Source organism: Syngnathus acus, chromosome 9 (assembly GCF_901709675.1).
Source record: "Syngnathus acus chromosome 9, fSynAcu1.2, whole genome shotgun sequence".
In the NCBI taxonomy this organism is placed as follows: Eukaryota; Metazoa; Chordata; class Actinopteri; order Syngnathiformes; family Syngnathidae; genus Syngnathus; species Syngnathus acus.
The window spans coordinates 10072338-10091367 of NC_051094.1; the positions used below are offsets into that span (position 1 = coordinate 10072338).

General features: G+C 40.6%; 1 protein-coding gene across 9 annotated transcripts; it reads right to left on the minus strand.

The window, feature by feature from the left end:
• Positions 1–113: 113 nt before the first annotated feature.
• sorbs3 (sorbin and SH3 domain containing 3) lies at positions 114–17957 on the minus strand. Of its 9 annotated transcripts, none has more exons than XM_037258736.1 (22): positions 17747–17957; positions 13409–13489; positions 9675–9732; positions 8585–8758; positions 8366–8432; positions 8026–8135; positions 7826–7889; positions 7579–7617; positions 7152–7227; positions 6626–6731; positions 5831–5878; positions 5633–5746; positions 5042–5097; positions 3796–3866; positions 3205–3266; positions 3063–3109; positions 2732–2846; positions 2515–2640; positions 2138–2239; positions 1550–1629; positions 1366–1472; positions 114–1205 (listed from the first exon to the last, which is right to left on the minus strand). In XM_037258736.1, exons 3-22 carry the CDS (start codon positions 9684–9686, stop codon positions 1144–1146), a joined length of 1638 nt encoding a protein of 545 aa, XP_037114631.1. In that variant the 5' UTR covers positions 9687–9732; positions 13409–13489; positions 17747–17957; the 3' UTR covers positions 114–1143. The 9 variants fall into 9 exon arrangements, with proteins under 9 accessions (XP_037114631.1, XP_037114624.1, XP_037114627.1 ...); XM_037258729.1 differs by having other exon boundaries at positions 1739–2239; positions 9675–9736; positions 13410–13489; positions 17747–17955; XM_037258732.1 differs by having other exon boundaries at positions 1739–2239; positions 3205–3263; positions 17747–17955.
• Positions 17958–19030: the final 1073 nt, after the last annotated feature.

Sequence of the window (19030 nt, forward strand, 5' to 3'; positions counted from 1 at the left end):
AGTTGGACATGCACATTGGAAATCTTTCGCTTTGCGTGTCTGTGCTATACGTGAATTTAATTTATTTTGAATGGATGTGACCTATAAATAAACAAGAAGAAGGAGTCATTTTCAAACATTCAGCATTTTTTAATAGCTTAAGAAAACTAACATACCAACTACACATTGGAAAAGCAAATAGTTCTTAGGCAAATATATATTACAATTTGTATTTTTTTTTCAATGTTTACACTGTGTACAACAATCCTCAGATTACATGATTAGTTTTTACAGTCTCATAAAATTTCTTAGAAAAAGAATTGTCAAAATGGTTCTCATGATTACAAATATTTCTCCCGTCGGCATGAGGGATGTTTTTATCTTGTAGTTCAAAGCAGCAAAGACATTCAGAAACATCTAAGAGCATGCAAATCATGTGCACTGTGAGTTTTTATTGGCAACACAGACAACTTAAAAGCACTTGTCAACTAAACTCGGAGTTCTTCCAAACAGAAAATAGTCGTGTTTCTTATTTGTTTGTTTTTTAAAACAAAATATGTATAATTCCCCCAAAAAACATAACTAGATATTTACAATCAATATAAAGAAATCAGTGCATGTGCTGTGAAATTCTTCTTGCTTTGCTGAAAATCTTTGCGGGTGCATATAAAGGTAATGGCACAAATTGTCCCTTTCTAACTTAGGAACCTTTCTAGGGTCATGTTGCTTCTTCAAACTTCTTCAAAGATCTGAAAAATAGTCTGAGACAGACATTTTATGGAAATGTTAGTCATCGATTCCACAAAATATTGCAAATTCAGACGAAATGATTTCAGTGGTTTGTGGTAGCTCAATGCAGGACATTAGAACACTCCTGATTCTGGAAAGAAAAACAAATTTGCTGCAGTGGCAAATAATTGTGGGACAAAAATCATACATTCTTTGCATGTCTTGAGCATCCAGTCTTTCTTATGCTTGGTTGATATGTAAATTCAAAGCCAGTGCAACACACTCATGCACTCATGCGGGGAGGTGAGAGCTTCTCTTGTATTCATCTTGGGTCATGGAAAAGGGGTGAACATGCATGTCCATCTTAAGGTAGGTGATGAGGGTGGTTGTTGCGCTCTTGTGATGCGATCCATGTGAATGTGATCAAACAACACCTCAAACTGGTGTCACGTAATTCCCAGGGAAAGTCCCAAAAGCATGAGTCCTTTCTGACGTACCTATAGCAAACATTGAGAACATGGATTACGAAACAGAAAAAGTCAAGTAAATCCTGCAATGTTTCATTTTGTCCACTAGAGAGCAGCACCGACACATTGACTGCATTCTACAAAGTTTGCACTTTGGCATTGTTTCATAAGTTAATATTTGATTATTCACCTACAAACCAGCCATCATCACATTTCTCCATTACTTGAACAATGTCGCCTTCTTTCAGCTCTAACTCATCTGCATTCTGTGGTTTGTAGTTATAGACAGCTTTATACCTGCAGGGACACGAAATCACAAATTTAGTACAGTTACGACACTACTTTGCTAAAATTAAGATTGTGTGCTGTATTACGGTTGACGTTGCACCACTGAGGAGTCAGCAGAGTTTGGGACTTGTGCAGATGGGAGTGAGTTAGGATGAGACAGAGCACCCTAGAAAGAAGAATGAACATCTGCTGTCAGGTATGTCAAAATGAAGAGAAGCACATCATAACAGATGTGGGCATGCAGTGAGTTTCCGCAGGAGGCGGTGCGGGCAGACCTGTGAGGAATCATTGTATCTGGGAGTGTTCGCTGTGGGTGCCTCAGTGCTATGTGCAGATGCTGCTGCAGAAGCGGAAGGTGACGCGGAGGTTAAAGTGTTGTGGTTGGCGGGTGAAGCAGGTTTGGAGGAATTCTGAGGCCGCCGATAGGCACATTCGTTGGATAGAGATGTTTGAACGGGCGAATGCGACGGTGGTCGTGCACCATAAGGCAGAGGTGAAGATGGATTCTGGGGGGAGTGCGCTTGTTTGGGGCTAATGCTGAAAGGGGACAATGGTGACTGCAAGCAAGGTGAGTGGAGTGGACGTCCGGGACTTTGAAGTCCAGGGGACAGAGGAGTCATGGGGCTTGTTGGGTAGTCGTCCGTGGAATATTTAGTGCGGGGCATCTTGGTGACCTGAACATAACTGGCAGGGAAGATGCCACTCCGGTTGGTCCCTGAGATTCTGCCCTCCAGCCACTTGTCATTAACACGTCTGGTTATACTTATTACTTCCCCCTAAGGAACAGAATGAACAGTTATTTAATATGCATTCTTTACCTCACCTGACAAATTCAACATTGAACTGAATACCATTGCAGAGAAAACAAATATTTAAGGGGGAAATGTAAAATTCAGTCACACTATAAGAATAATGTGAATCAGAATTATTGAATGCCCTTTAAAGGTTGAAGAGCAAAGCTACCTTTCTAAATCCAACTATAGTCTATTCAGCAGTAACACAAATTATCACACAAACACAGATGCTGGTCAATTATGTCGAAAGTGCTCACTTTTCGAAAGGGAAGCTCAACTGGAAGGTCAGCATTGAAATTATACAGTGCTACTGCTTCACCATAATCCAGCACCTGCACACTGGGAGGCTTTATAGGCGTTGGCTTCTCAGATGGAGGCAGAATCTGTGACGGGAAATGTGAAAAGCTCAGCTCAACAACGGGACCAACAGTAGAACAAACAGCATGACCTCAGAACCACAATGAAGTCTTTTACCTCCACATATGTGGTGGGGAAGATGCCTGCTCGACCGTGATGTTCTCCTTCAAACCAGTTGGCGTCTACTTGCCTGTGGATGTAAACAATGTCGCCCCTTTGCAGTGCAAGCTCCCTGAGTGAGAAATGAATTTAACAAAAGCCCCAATGTTACAAATGTATCGAGAACATCAAACCTATAAATCTCATACTGTTGTCATACTCGGTTTTCTACAAGCTCTGTGTAGTTGTGCTTTATAAATATATATTATTATTATTGTTATTGTTATCGTTGTTGTTGTTATTATCGTTATCGTCGTTGTTATCAAACTAGATTAACGTAGGAACTCACTTTGGTGACTGAGCCTGGAAATTGAATTTGGCCCGAGCTGCTTTCATCTAAAAACAGAAAAACAACTTTATATTTCACTGAAAACAAGATGAAAAAAATTCAGAAACTCAAAATTTCAATTATGATTTCCATGAGGATCGACCTTCTTCTCTTCTTTCTTAGGGGAGCGTTCCATAGCGTCATTGGAAGCAGAAAGTCGATCTGCTGAGCAAAGTTATCATACAGTGGGATTAGTGAATCAGAAAAATACCTCTTTTTCCCGTATTATAATGAAAAAGAATTTAATATTGAAAATTGAATTATTAAAGGAATGCCAATCAATCAATCAATCAATGAAAACATCAACTATATACTGAACCAAAGTAATTAGTCTGATTTTATATAACTAAGACAGGAAGACAAACGGGGTAAAACTGGTCTCAAACAAGTATTTTAGGCTCTACTTCCTTTTCCCCAAGGTTTCCTCCCTCCACACCCACACACTGTTCAGCCACTTTTTCTTTTTTCTTTCTTTTTTTCCCTCCCATTAAAACAGTGGACAAAAGAAGCAATGGAATACAATCATGGGACCGTATATTAAATTACTGTGCAATTCTAGCCAGTCACAAGAGAGCTCATTAAGACTTGTGGTTTGAAGTGGTGTTTTAAACAACAGACCTTGATAACAGAGGCTTGGCTTTGACAGCTCACTAAACATTGAAACATTTTGACGTGGAAAGAGAACGTTGTTTACCAAATGTAGGAGCGAAGATTGATGATGGGCCAGCAGAGTGATGGATGGGCTGCTTTGGCGCAGATGAATGCCTGAAAATAATTGATCAAAATGAGATATGTGTTGACATGTGCTACTACATTTTCAGGTATCTGTACTTTTACTTTACTTTTTTTTTTACTAAACTGTCAACCAATTTAAGAGAACTGCTTCGTGCTATGGCTACAAAATTAATTTTGTGCCAGGACAAAAAGCTACCGCAAGCTTCTGGGCATTCAAAACATCTGAAATTTAAGGATTTTCAGTTGTTATTAACTATTTAAGATTTTTTTTTTTAGACAGTTCAAAATGTGAGCAAAGTTATGGGAACACATTGTTTTGGAAACATGTCCAGTAACTTTTAATCTCATTTCAAGCAAGTTTATGAAACAATGAAACTACAGTATAAGATGTTTTTGGGTGTCTACTATAAATTTGACAGTAGCTCTGAGTATGACAAACATTTTTGCTTTTGTACTTTTATGTACATTTCAGTTTGAATTTTTTTTTTTTACGTCACTGACACTCTTTTTTTCAATGGTTGAAGTATTTCTGAACTACTCCGCAAACAGACCGTGCCACCTATTCAGTGTTAGCAGCAAATAAACAAGTCAAGTTAGTGTGACAAGATGCAGAAAAAACAGACTACTTTTTGTCACTTCATCTTGTAATTCCACACGTCCTCACCAACAGGCTCTTTAAATAATGCCACGGAACCATACAAGGTCAATCCCTGTGACCCGACTCGGCAAACAACAGCGAGAATCTTCCAAGAATGCATTACACGCAAGGTTAGAAATGCGGAATGCTGTCTGAAGTAGTCAATGTACCGTACTTAAAAATGTTGGGGTTCTTTCGAGGTAGAATCTTTAAGTATACCGAGTTGGCAAATCAGGGAGTGAAAAAAATAGCAAAAGAGAGATTTATGTAGTTATTGAATAATTTGTATGAATTGAATTTATGACTACATGCTTTGGCAGCGGTTGACTCAGGTTGAGCAAGAATGTATCGATACATATTTGCTAACGATTCATTCCTCATAAAAACAAAAAATTCGAAAAGTGATAATCATAAACAATTAATCATTTTTTAAGCATCCGTGCCCAAACAACAACAAACTGCCCGATGTGTAAGGAATTGAAATCCGACAATGCCTCTTTTGTTTATAATTACAAAAAGTCAAAGCATTTGTAGTTTAAGCTATTATATTTTTTCAAGGGTCACAGACCTGTAGTTTGTGTTTCCAGCCCTCGCAGCAGTCATTGGGTCTCTGGAGCTGGTCTCCTGGAAGCAGAGTACACTTTGATCAAATGTTGATCCCTGTGGCTACTGTCTCCCAGCTTGGAAGAATTCTTTGAACAACACATGCAGGCAACACGGTGGTGCTGACCACTCCCAGGGGGGAGTTAGAAATCAACTGGGTCCTACGTTCCTTGGCTCACAAACAAGTTCACTCATGATTTCAGAACATTCAGAAACGGGAAGAGCAAGACATCAGCGCATAGGCAGGATCGTATCCAAAGAATGTGTATAGGACCGTGAATTTGGGCGTGCTATGCAATTACGGCAGGCACTTTGCTGAGGTGGGAGCATGAGTTGGAGGGTGGGGGGATTGCAGGCAGATGATTTAACAGATGAGTCAACGTGCAAGACGAGGAGGGGATTCTGTACATGTCATCCAGGTCAGGACACACAACAAACACGATCAAAAGTAGCAAGCGGTGAGGCTCAAGATGGAAGGAGTTGGCAGCATTCTGGGGGCTAACAAGGGTTCTCAGTCAAGGTGGGTTTGGGGCGGGGAGGTTGGGGGGCTCAGTACCTCACCCCAGCCTTGACGCTGCTGCTGCTGCTTCTGGTACAGTCTCTTTTCCAGGCCCTGGATATCAGAGTCCAACTCGGCCTCAAAGCGACTCAGCTCAGAGACCAGGCTGGCCTGAGTCCAGGTAATGATGTCACAGTTGGCATTGGTCATTTTGTTGGAAATGTTTTTGCAATAATAAACAAGGAGACCGCTCACCTCAAGTGAAGGAGACTTCGCAGCCTGTTTTGGGGGCGACCGGTAACCCTATCGACAGGAAAAACACCATTGTTGATAATCAAATGCATATTTCCCCATTGTAAGACTAATAAAGCACGCTAGGTGCTGTTAAAAGTTGTTTATGTTGAGATGAATAATACTGGAAGTAATTTTAATTCTACAAGTGAGAATGACTGAATTTCAAACTCGATACAGTTTAGTTTAACAAGAAAGTCAAATTTCCATCTGTTTCCAATTTTATCATGTGTTACTATAAATCTCTGTTGGCAAGACGTAGAGACTCCCTAATTTTATGCCAAGGCTTTTCTCTTAGTTGGCTGTTATTCTCATTTCATTTGCAGACCATAAAGTCACTGTCAAGCACCTGAGTTTGTCTAAGACACTCATAGCTGTCATTAGAAAATGGGGGCGAGGGGGGATATGCTGTACCTCATAAGGTTAAAACCTTAATACAGATCACAAGACACCTCAGCTCCTGTGTGTGTGTGGGGCGGGGGGGGGATAAAGATTCCTTTTACTCATGAATGCATACACGGGACTTTATACGCGCTAAATCTGTGTTTTTTTAAATAGCACAAAAAGGTCATTGTCAGGCACAGCACTGCACTACAGTAAATAAAAACGTCTGTTACAATGCTAACTAATATCATGCATGTGTGAATTGAGCAAAGTTTGTTGAAGTGTTTAAAAAAAGCTGTTAGATAAGTTACCCATTACTTTGTGTTGAGAACAACACTAAGACAGAATTGGTACATGAAAGAATGTGAGACGTACCTGGCTGAGGCTTACAGAAGACAACTTTTCGGGCTCAAAGTCAAATATACTCTTGGGTTTCGGCTGCTGCTTCCCTGGATCTGACAGCTTGCTGACATCCTGGCTCCTGAAACATAACACCCAAGTGAGTGTGCAAATACACACACACCAACGAGCAGCAACTTAATCATTGCCTGATTGTAAGTGCTGTAACAACAAATCCCAACTTGCAGCCCACCCCACCCCGAGTCCTGACACAAATATTGGCCTTCTTTAACTTGAGGCATGTTACAGACTAGTCAGAGAATGTGCGCCCACTTTATTAATTCCCCTGAAACTTATTCAATGCCTGCTAGATTGACGATGCTGTGAGCAATTTCTGTTTAATTTCAAACGAAGCTAAGAATTAGCTTGAATTCTGTTTGCTTGTCACACTCCTACAATCTGAGGATGGGCTTTGCAATTGGGAATATCACATGCACCAAGTGTTCTCCAGAGCAGACTAAGATATTCAGCAGTGCGTGAGTGGGACGGGTAATCAGCTCACCAGTCCGGCAAAGCTCCGTGTGGTGTTAGCCTGAAGAGATATTTGTCGGCTTCTTCATCCTCTGTGGCCTGTTGGCCTGTGGATTGAAGAAAAAAAAAAGGTTAGCACGATTGAAAACAATCTTAACTGTGGGATTGGCATAATAATAATTAATTATAATTTTAATGATTAATAAAATGTTGCATGCAACCAGCAGAGGTGCTAAGACATTTATACCCTCAAACATAAAATCAGCAAAGGGAAGTTGAGCAATATCCATAAAGACATCCATGACTGATATTTAAAGATTTCGGAATGTTTTGTGAAATTCTCTCAATGAAAATATTTTCAAAAGTAACAATTCAATGATTAAATCATGTATATTTTTGTTCATTGCTGGTGAAAGCAACCAATTCAAATGCCTAGCCCAAGAAGAAGAAACACTTACGTCTAGCCAGCCACCTGTCTGATTCCTCCTGCTCACTCTCTAAAAAGAAAAGAAATAAATTAGAAAAAAAGACCACACGTAATTGCTGTAGTTCCCATCTAAATTTATTATTTTCTATTTTTACATATTCTACTCCACGTGTTCAAAATAATAATAATGATAATAATAATAGACTACAGTATGTCATCATGTCTTGTCAATGTTGAACTGAGAATAAGTGTGAGAAAAGAAGGAGGAGCAATCGTACCCTCGGGCTTCTTATGTATTTGTTTGAACATGCTCTTGTACCAGTCTCTGGTCTTGTTTACACTCTGGTGGAAGAAGCAAAATGGAGGATGAACAGATATCTGAGCTATAAGAGCAGGTACAGTTAAAAGCCAAAAGTCAAAGCAAAAGTAACACAAAAAGAAATACAGCATATATTTTTAAATGCTTTTTTATTCTTACAGATCTGGGGGCAATGGGCATCCCCGTCTCATCCACAGGACCAATTCCAGAGAATTTGATGAGTCTCTCCTCCCTTGTGGGAGAAGGCTGTATCCCATTGGTCAGCCCCCCTGGGAGACAATTGCCTTGTTAGTGCTGTAGCAAAACTTTCATGAATCCTATAATCTCATAATTGTTTTATTTATTTTTTTGAAAACATTATTTTGTAGTGGTATTTGTTTGTTTATTTCCATCCATCCATTTTCAACACTGCTTATCTTGTTGCAGGGGGTACATTGTTTTATTTATTTAGTTTTTGCATCCAAATCCCCCCCCCCTACAAAAAAAGCTCAAAACTTACCATGTAAGGGGCCATAATATGATCCAAAGCTGGGAGTGGTTGGGCCATTTCCATTGACATCAGATGCCTTGAGAAAGACAAAAATTCATCAGTGTGAATAAAACATTGTACCACCAAATACACCTCTAGTCACTTATAAAAACTGTTATGCTACATTTGTCCACACGGAGGGGCACTTGGCCTGAGAGAAGATAGCTTTCCTCCCATTTCAGGACATACCTTGAATTCTCCAGATGGAAACCTTGCTGAGCGGAGGGGACTAAGAGGAGGAGTTGGCAGTCCAGGGGAGATGACCACCTCTTTGGTCAGATCTGGAGATGTTATGATGTGCTGACCAAAAGGACCCCCAGGTTCCCTGGAGAAACCATTTGGACAGCCAGCCTCTTCAACAAACTGCCATTATGAAGAAAAAGAAATCGCAAATGAAAAAGACATACATGAAGGTAACAATGAGAAAACTTAACTATGCTTCTAACATGCACTCCTGTTAGCTCTGGATTTAAAAAAAAAAAAAAAAAAGCTCCATAAGATGTCAAATGAACACGCTCAGAGTTGAACTGGTCCCTGAACAATAATAGAAGAACAGCGTCGGATAAAAAGGCCCCTAATTTATTTAAAGCAGGACTAGTGGGCGGTAGAGTTCCACCCACTTCATCATCTCATTCTGCCACAAATGCAGAAAGAACTCATTGAACACAAACAGGAGACGACCATTATGAGCCCATTCACCCCAAACATTCACCAGGCTGCCCCTCATCTCGCAGCCAAGGGGTGGAGCTAGGCAAGAGGGGTTGAGAAGGGGTCACTGATGTCAACCTCGCTCCAACAAGCTAGCTGTCGTCTTACGGTCGCCATGGTGATCTTTTTACTGCTGCCTAACGATGGTCAGTCTGACTCTACGATTGGAACTTTTCAATCAGGTGCTTTGCGCTCTGTGTGTGGTTGCCGGGGGTCATGGGAAAGCTCCACTGCTTCATAGTAGTGCCATAACTCTCACTGACCATAAAATTAGGCACAATGCAATTCAAGAAGTTGACCCAAAATGTGTCTTAGGTAACGGTGTTGGATTTTGATTGACATATTCAAATAGGTACATAGATAAAAAGGTACTCTTGTGTTGCACATCATTACTGAGTAGGTGTATCTAAGGTTTTTTTTTTTTATCCTCATGCTCTTGTAGAGATGTTAAAGAGCTTCATTGAGATTGTCTTTTCAAAACATTCAATATCAGTCACACAGTAAAGGTTAGTACTCTTTCCTATTCTACTGAATGAGGCATGTCGCTCTCTAACAGGTTTGAACATTTTACCTGCGACTGCATGTGCTCACTTGTCCGTTCTTGTGTGGCAGATTCTCTCCAAAAGCAGCTGCGCGGATAGACACAATAACAAATTGTCAACACAGACATCAAAGTATGCTGTACATTCACACAGACACGCTATCAACAGTCTTTGATTTGAGTTTTAGTTTTTGCAATACATACAAGCGATACTGACATTCTCAAATTTGTGAGTTAAGTGACTTTTTTTTGATGACTTAATAAAAAACTGTAATAATAATGTTTAAAAATATATTTTTTTAAAAATGATACACAAAAGTTCAAACTAATGCCAGAACATTATTTTATAAATGTTTTTTTTTTTTGTCATAGTCTAACAGGGTCAAACGAAATGTTTAAGATGTGTTACTTTTGTCAAATTTGTCACTGCAAATGTATAGATCGCAGTCAAAGTTATCCATAGAAATACTCCACATTAGAATGTGTGTCTCTTCAGTTTTTTTTTTACTTTTTACTGTGGCGTCACCATAAGCCAAGTTTTACATTCAGCCAGAGTTAACAATGTTCCATTATGTAGGAAAGTCTCTTGTCGCCAGGGAAAGAAATCCACCCACAACAATGACTGTGATTCACATCTGCTGACCGTCATACAGTGTTGTGTCAGAACAAGCTGGACTGATGAAGCAGGTCAACTACTAAAAAGTAGCTTCTAATCAATTGACCCTCTTAAATTCAAGATTCAGGGCCTCTCGTTATTATCTGCAGTGGGATTGCGAATCAAGCAGACAGGAAATCGCCCACAATGTGTGACCCCCTGAATGGCAACATTCCTGTCGTTTGCCGTCCTTCTTTCTCAGACTACAGTAAATGTCAACACAGCACGACACATAGAAGGGGCTCTGTATCAGGATTGATGTTATGAGTTTATCGACGACTGACAATTGGAATGTTTTAGTGTGAGTTACGCAAATGGGTAAGAAAGTCCATATGTGTGGGTGGAAAGTGAAACACAACAGGCTGGGGGCTGTCCGACAAAATTTGCACTGATGTGTTTTCCGCATGGAATTTGCAGTTTTAAGGATTCTGGTCAAGTCTGTGAAAACAGCCATGGGCACAGCACATAACCCATGAGTCCAATTTTTTTTTGTCTTTTTGGACAACTATGTCACTGAATGGGGCTCATTTAATAAACTTGGTTACATAACAGCAAAAGTTTTTTTGTTTTTTTTTTAATGGCTTTTCTGCTCAGTGATGACAGATGAGATTGCCCAAAACATGCACAGCCAGCTCATTATCTGTTGAGTAGAAAACAATGGGGACAATATACACAACAAATCAATTTCTGAAGTGTTGGCCAAAGCGCAGCGTCACTCTCAGCAGACTTGCAGCTGAAGGCCCATGAGCACATGCATGAGTAATATACTGGCAGAAAAGAATGTCTGCACAAGATTTGCTTGAATCACACTTCACCATAGTTTTCTTTGCCGGAAAGCAACAGTAATATTTATTTTAAAGCCATATAAAAGGGGTCACAAGACTTTTTCATTCATTGTTCCAGGATTCCCTGACAGTTCTGAAGTAACTTGTGCTATTATATACATCCATCCATTTTTTTGTGCCTGGCCTTATTGAAAAATATGTTTTTGGAATTTGGGGAGAACCGCAGAGGACTCCGAGAAAACCTACGCCAGAAGACAGCATGCAAACTCTACGTAGGAAGGCCAGAGCGGAGATTCGAACGCCAAAGCTCTGAGACAGACATCCAAGCTATCACTATAGTCAAGACAAACACTAAAGACTCGTTTCTTCCTCATGAACGGTATCCCTTTAGGAGAGTACTGTCTTTCTAAGGCAATGTCGTAAGCCTGCTTCTCATTCCTCCGGAGATCAACATACAGCACTGCCTGCGTTGGCCTCTTGAGCAGGAATCAATGCTTCCTAATAAGGAAAAGTTGACAGCTCAAAAAAACAGCCAAGTGTCTGGTTTTGCCTTTGAATGTGCGGTGAATTCTTACATAACGACTGAGTATCAAGAGCAGATGCAGAGCTGTAGCGCGTTAATCCCCCCCACACACACACACTCTGTGAAATATCTTTTATCACCTCTCGATCCATTTTTAGGATGCAAAAGAATAGCACCATAAAAGGGCCAGGTGTTCCTCAGATGAAGATAAAATGAGCCGTTAGAAATAGTTTTTGCAAACCAGACTTCCTGCTTCCTATCTGCAGCGTGGTCAAATAGCACCTGTGGTTTTTCTTGGCGTAACACAGGGCATGCAAGATGACAAGCTTGGACAACGCTAATGTGCTTCTGTCTACAGGAAACTCGCTTACTGCGAGCAATGGGCCAGATGTTAGGAAACACTACAAAGGGAACCAAATCTACAGAGCTTCATTCAAAGGCAGGACCATCTAGCACACATTTGCATTGTGACTCATTCGATAACTGTGAAAACGTTTTTAACAAGAACCAGATAAGGAGCCAGATTACTCTTAGAAATTGGTGAGCTCAGCAGGTCAGTGGACTTCAGCACACCCATAAAATTAGGCACAATTAAGAAATGCTACAATTTAGGGTTTGTATTGAATTTCATAGCAAATCAAACAAAATGTCCATATTGTTGAAACTCGTCTAGGTGACCACACAAAAGCACGGTGTTGACCCCTGAACTTCTCCAACCTGATGGTGAACCAATGGGAAGTGAATGATTTGTGGTCGGAGAGAAGATGCTGTCATTCATAAATTATTCACACAACCAAGTAATGATGTGAGCTGGGACATTGATCTATGGCGGTTTGGGGGGGAAATCCAACTGTCACTTGGTCACACTTGCCGCAAACTAAGCCTGGGACTCAGCGCACAAAGATAATCATTGACTTTCTAGTAATAAACACATCATTTTACTAAATGCAAACACCATGTGTTAAAACGTCGTTTAGGAAACTTTACTATTCCAGATAGCACGTTTCAACTCCTACCATGTCATAGAATTGAGATCAGGGCTTTTCAGATGTTTTGTTTTTAGCCGTTATTGGGTATTTTAGGTGTGTGTGTTGGGCCGGTATCTAGTTGGAGGAAACATGATCACCATCTCTCTGACACTTCGGAACACTTTAATGGTCTTGAGATTGTAATTGTATTGTGCCATGCACAGATTGAAGACACCCTGTGCCGGATGCAGTAAATCAGTTGTATAATACAGAGATCGGTAAAATATAAGCAAATAAAATGTAGCCATTATGGTTACTATTTGGGACATAGTAAAAAAAACATCTTTGTTAATGGAAGAAAGAAAAATATACTGTATATGATTGTGCCATTGCATAGTTTTATAAAAATTAAACCACAACAGATGCATCCCATTCAAGCTTATTCTGCAAAAAATTAAATGACCATTTTGGAGTATAAATTGAATCTCTTTCATTTTAATCAAATCACAGTGTTGCAATGTAGCACAACTCGTAACTTGTAAACGATCAGCCAGAAAATTGATGCAGCTGATCTAACGTAGTTGTAACATTGAAAAAAAGCTCACATTTTTAACTGATGAGATGATAATGAACCTATTTGGTGACTGCTTGCTTCCAAATGTCAGGTGAGTCAGCCTGCAATTATGTGAGGGGTGTTTGAGGGCCTGCGGGATCGTTCATAAACTATTCTGCACTAACTAACACGGATGGAGCCCATACAAGGATCGACAGCACAAGTTTATTATATGTAGTTGTTGTGGGATACGCTCCTTTATCAGGCGAGGAGTATTCACCTCCTTGTATGGTGCTTCTCCAGTGTGAGCAGCAGCAGGACTGGAGTGTTTTTCTTGTCAACAGGAAGGACCCGTGTGGTACTAAATTGAAGGAAAACAACACAAATGAAACAAAACCTGAAAACCCTCCAAAACGGAATTAACTCATTCACTGCCATTGACGCATATAGACGTTAAAGTTGGATTTGATCTGGTCTGCCATTTGACGTCTATATGCGTCAATGGCAGTGAATGAGTTAAAAAGTGAGCACAGTTACCACCTGATAGGTAAAACAACAGAAACTGCAGATTTACTTGTTTATTCCTTGTCAACTCCTGTTCAAGGTGGAGCCAAATCATATCCCAGCTGGATTGCATACGAGACAATCATAGGGCAAATAAACAACCATTTTCGACCATTTAGAGTCTTCATTGGTTTTGGAATGTGGGAAGAAGCCACAAGCTCTCAACTATGAGGCAGACATGCTAACTCAATGCTCCACCGCGCACTGGATTTATTTTCTCTATTATTTTCCATCAGATGTGATCATTCCATCCATCAATATGCGTTTATCTTATTCTTTTCAGGGTCACAGCGGGGGCAGGATTCTATTCCAGAACACACTCTTCACTGATCTCCAGTCAGTCATCACAGTTTGGAACAATGCTTTAAGTGGGAATGGAACACTTGCCACTAACATGAACCACTACATTGCCACTTTGCTTTATCGTTCCCCAAGGGGCATTTCTCTCCTCTGAGCAGGCTTCAGTGCCTTGCTCAAGTGCAGCATTTCGTCTTCATTAACCACATCCAAAATCAGGCCAAACGTCTCAGAGCAAGTAATTACATATTGTATAATCTGCTGCTTCCAACTTTCCAGGACTAGTTGGAGGAAGGCCCACATCCTCGACACCTTGAGGAAAATGTCACAAATCCTTTTGGTTGTCATTTCACATATTTAAAGCTCATGGTGTATTGCCCATATTCGGGGTGACAAGAGGACCCTCAGTAATATTACAAAGGGAATCAAAGGTGGCTGCGGAAATGGATCTGACAGCGAGGGGAGCTGTGGGAGTGGTGCTTTAAGACCTACAACCTGGGAAAATATTATTCCTTTGAGTTGCTCTTTCAATGTCTATCAGTCAACAAGAGCAGATGTGAAGAGGAGTGATGAGACTTTAAAGTGCACTGCACCCGCATCCCGGTGTTTGCACACTCCTGCATAAGTGCTCTAATCCTGCAAGCTTGGAGCAGCCAGACAGGTTTCTCAACATCTAAAAAAAAAAAAGTCTCCAACAACATGCAATGTGATTCGATGAATTGATCTTCAAGATAAAGAGTTTACTCACCTCCCAAGTGGATCTACAAAACGTCCCAGCTCTCACTATACGATCAAGTCACAATCCAGAATCCTTCTCTCGGTCTCACCCTGTAAGTCACCCCCCTCCCTCTCTCACTCCCTCCCTCCCTCCCAAGATCTCACCCTGCATGCCTCTGCAGAAGACTTCCCAGATGACAAACATCACCATAGCAACCTCTTCGACCCCGCTCAAAAAGCACCCTGCTTTTGGCTTGTCAGTTCAGGGCACCTGACCTCGTGAAGAAGCCCTTTTGTTGTGATAAGGTGCTATTTTACACTCAGGGGTTAACCAAAGGGGAATGAAAATAGTTCATCACCTCCACCTCCTAGACACTGTCCAGTGACTCTGTGACACTACCACTTAGTATCTTTATCTGTCTCGTAACTCCCTCCCCTAGTGTGTGAATAAAGGCCAAAAGCACCAAAGGAGGATGGGACCTCTTTCTTTTCTAGTGGCTCATTACTTAACACCGCGTCATCCGCTCTTGATAAAGAAAAGTCTCCCGTGAGCTCGTTTTAAATAAACAAAGACCGATGATGGCAATTTATATGTTTGTGCAGTCCAAATTCCTGATTGGAATGTGCCTGGTAGGACGCCTTTGCTTGCCCAATTAAAACTTGGCTTTCCAGTTCATCAACACATCTCCAATTGTGCCAAAAAAAATGAATGTGCTGATAGATTTGTGTTGGCACTTCCTAACTCCACGTCGTAGCCAAGTGATACAGTTACGTACCTGTCACAATCTGATTGCTTTCTTTCTCAGGTGAATTTTCATCTCTGGAGCAAGAAACTAAAGACTGCTGTTTATTGTAACATTCTCTGTGTATTATGTTTGCTTCAAGGCAGAAAGTGAAGGACTGTGCTATTTTAATAATTCAGTGGTCTGGCTCGGTGGTGCTATCCAAGGCTCATATCCATTTACCAAGCCTGCTCTCCTCCTGCGTTTGTTTTTGTCAAATAGTTGAGCCTCTGAACTTGAGAGACAAACATGCACGACTTTGCCTCTCAAGTGGCCGGGTTGGGGCAATAACATATCTGCTGCCGTTAACATACTTTGTCCCCACTGTGAGCACATGTAACACCCTGTCACTCTGTGGCAAATCACGCAAGAGGTGATTGACACTTTGACCCCAGACTTCACAACACATCCAGTTCATGATATAACTTTGTTGTGTGATCTTTTCTGAAAGGTAAGCAACTGTGTCTTCTCTCATAATATGTCAGGTGGTTGATTTGAAAAATATACAATTCAGGTGAAAATAATAGTAATGCATCCATTGAATTGATTTAGACAATGATTTGGTGCAAGAATAAGAATATGAAAGTAATTATAAATATTTTGATTGATACTTTGGGAAAGGCATTCATTCTTTTGACAATTTTAATGTGTGGTTACACTTTATAGCTACACTTCAGCCCACTCTTTTGGCCTCTCAATATTATTGTTGGCGATGAACCTCTGCTCCACATTTCAGTCTATTTCTCAGTAAGTTTGGTGAAAAACAAGGAAGTGACAGACAGACAGACTGACAGACAGAGATATAGAGAGAGAGTGATAGAAAGTGAGCGATAGTGAGCGATAGAGAGAGAGCGATAAAGAAAGTTACATGCTTTATAGAAATCCGCTAAACTCCCTTGCAAAAACAAAATAGTAAAAAATAAAATTAAGACAATCATGTCCTTATTCAAACCACAAAGTTAAAACTAGCATACCTCCTGATCTGTTTGACAAATGCACATTACAAATAGACAAAGAGTGCCATTTATTCATCGTGGACAGACACCTCCATAGATACCAGAGATATGAAATAATGAAAATAAATTCCTGCCACAACCTCAATATCCTCACCAGAATGTAATGCAATATCCTTTGGGCATGTGTCACCCCACCACAAAGTTCTGTGGATATTGATACTTTTTGCATACCCCAACTAACTAATAAACTGTTGACAACAACTCTCACTTTTGAAAACTTTAAAAGGTGCTGGGGGACAAAAGGCCACGACTAAAAGAAAGGGGGGAGCCTTCATTCGGAGAACTGCTGCTGTTGTCAATGTGTCTGCTTGTGACTCTTTTTCTAATCCTCCCATCGTCCTTTTACGCAAATCCCCTAAGATGTGATCACATGGTGAAGGAGAAGAACAGCCTGATTCACAAACACAGACAGGCTGGACGGCTGATGTTGTTTTTGATCTTTTGATTACCTTGTTACATGCACGAATAAATATATCGCTAAATCAAAGCCTCTATGATTATTATCTTTCTATCTATCTACATTGGCTGTTGATCAAAAGCAACTCATAGTTGTGACTTTTGTAAGCACAGGTGAATGCGCCATGACAAAAAACAAAAAATGTTATGGAATGAAAAGACTCCGGAACGCCCTATTACAGCTACAACACATCCCTAAAAACCAGACAGTTAACTTTTGCTCAAACTTATGTTGTCATTTGCAAGAGTCCACAGGTACTGTCCAAAACTGTCGTGCAATAAACAGGTAGCACTAGTAACGCTGCTGTTATCTTCTTTGTGTCACATCTTGTTTTCCAAGGTATCACTGAAGCATGAGAACCAACATGTAAGGATTAGGCTAGATTTGTTATAGTAGTTAAAAAACACACAGGTCCCGCAACGATGAGTATCAAGCCTCGTGAGAGAGCAAATAAATAAATAAATAAATAAATTCTGGTGTAATTTGTGTCTGAAGCTTTCACACACAGCACTGCTGCTAACCATCAGGACGGTAAAGTGTTGTGAAACTTCCGATATTAACCGTTTCTCTAGAATTGTGGTATACTTAATGTTGACTCTGTTTTGACTGAAAGCAATCAAATGAAACTGTCCTATATAAAGGCAGAAAACATGATAATGTTGCTCAACCTTTGCTGTTGGATTCCCAATCAGAAGCTACCAAATAAAGCATAAGAATGTCATCATTGTTTTTGCATCTCCTTTGACCTGCTCCCTGGTTGTGGTCATGATGTGTGCAGTACTTACAGACGAGTTGCGGGCTGACCGGTGTCTCCAAAACACAGCTGAGTGAAGGAAGGAAGGAAGGAAGGAAGGAAGGAAGGAAGTAATGAAAGAAGAGGAGTGAGTGAAGCTGTGCTGCTCCTCTCGCTCTTTCTCTTGTTCTCTGTCTCCAACCAACAGTGTCTTTATCTGATGTTGAACCCTCCAGCGTGGCTCTTCTCTGGAAGTAGGCGAGGGCGGGTAGGCGTGTACGTGTGTGTGCATGTGTGTGTGTGTGTGTGTTTGTGTGACGCTTCATAGCTCATCAGGGAGATGGCGCTCACTAATAGTTTCCATCCACAGCTGGAAGTAATAGAGCTTCCCATTCAGCCCATTCAGGCTCTGTGATAGCGCCTTTCATGCGAGACACGATGAGGTCGTCTACTCCGAACTGAGGGATATGTCATTTAATTGCACAGTCTTTTATGTGATGTGCCACATTTGCGTAAGGCACAAAATGATTGGAATAGAATAAAATAGACATTTGCTGTCATTGTATGCTGCAACTCCAAATTTGTGTTTGAAGAATAAAAAGACTTTATGCAATGCGTAGGACAGCAAGACACACATTTTATATGTACAGTATAGCGGTTGTGAATGTTTTCAATGTAAAAATGTAGCAGCAATATGCAATAGTGCATTGGTGGATTACAGGAAGACGTTATGGCTGAGAGTATTTGTTCTGGTCCTGATAGGCCGGTAGCGCCTGCCAAGGAGCAGAAGGTGAAAGAGGTGGTGGGCGGGGTCTGTGTTGTCACCTGCGACTGGCACAGCTCTTATGAGGCAGCCTGACGTTCAGGACGTTGACCTCTCTCTGAAGCCTCTTCTGTTCTGCCTCGGTGAAGCGGGAGCACCGCACTGTGATGCAATGAATCAGAACACGCTCTATCGGTGAAGAAAGAAAGCGGAGCTGACAAAAGTACTCAGATTCAGTACTTAAGTAGAAGTATAAAATTGTAGAGAACAAAAAGACCCAAGGTAAAAGTTGTAGAACTCCAGAGCTGTAAAAGTAGAATAGAATAAAATATAATAAAAAAGTAGATTCTAACATGTAGAAAGAAATGTTCAAAGGTAAAATAGAAAACAGTTTTTTTTATTTTACTGACAAATTGAAAATATCGGATCTGCTGAACTAACATAGTTCTCATACTGAGAAGTTAAGAACTCCTGTTATATGCCACACGATTTTGTTTAGGAATTTGTTTTTGTAAGAACTTGAGCACCTTTGTTCGCATTGCAGTACTGGTTATTTGGCGTACGTATTTGGTA

Coding starts and splice junctions, on each gene's coding strand:
- sorbs3 (XM_037258728.1), bottom strand. Junction 6,732..7,151: donor CACGGAGCTTTGCCGGACTG/GTGAGCTGATTA, acceptor GTTATGTTTCAG/GAGCCAGGATGTCAGCAAGC. Junction 2,240..2,514: donor TTGAGCTTCCCTTTCGAAAA/GTGAGCACTTTC, acceptor TCTGTTCCTTAG/GGGGAAGTAATAAGTATAAC.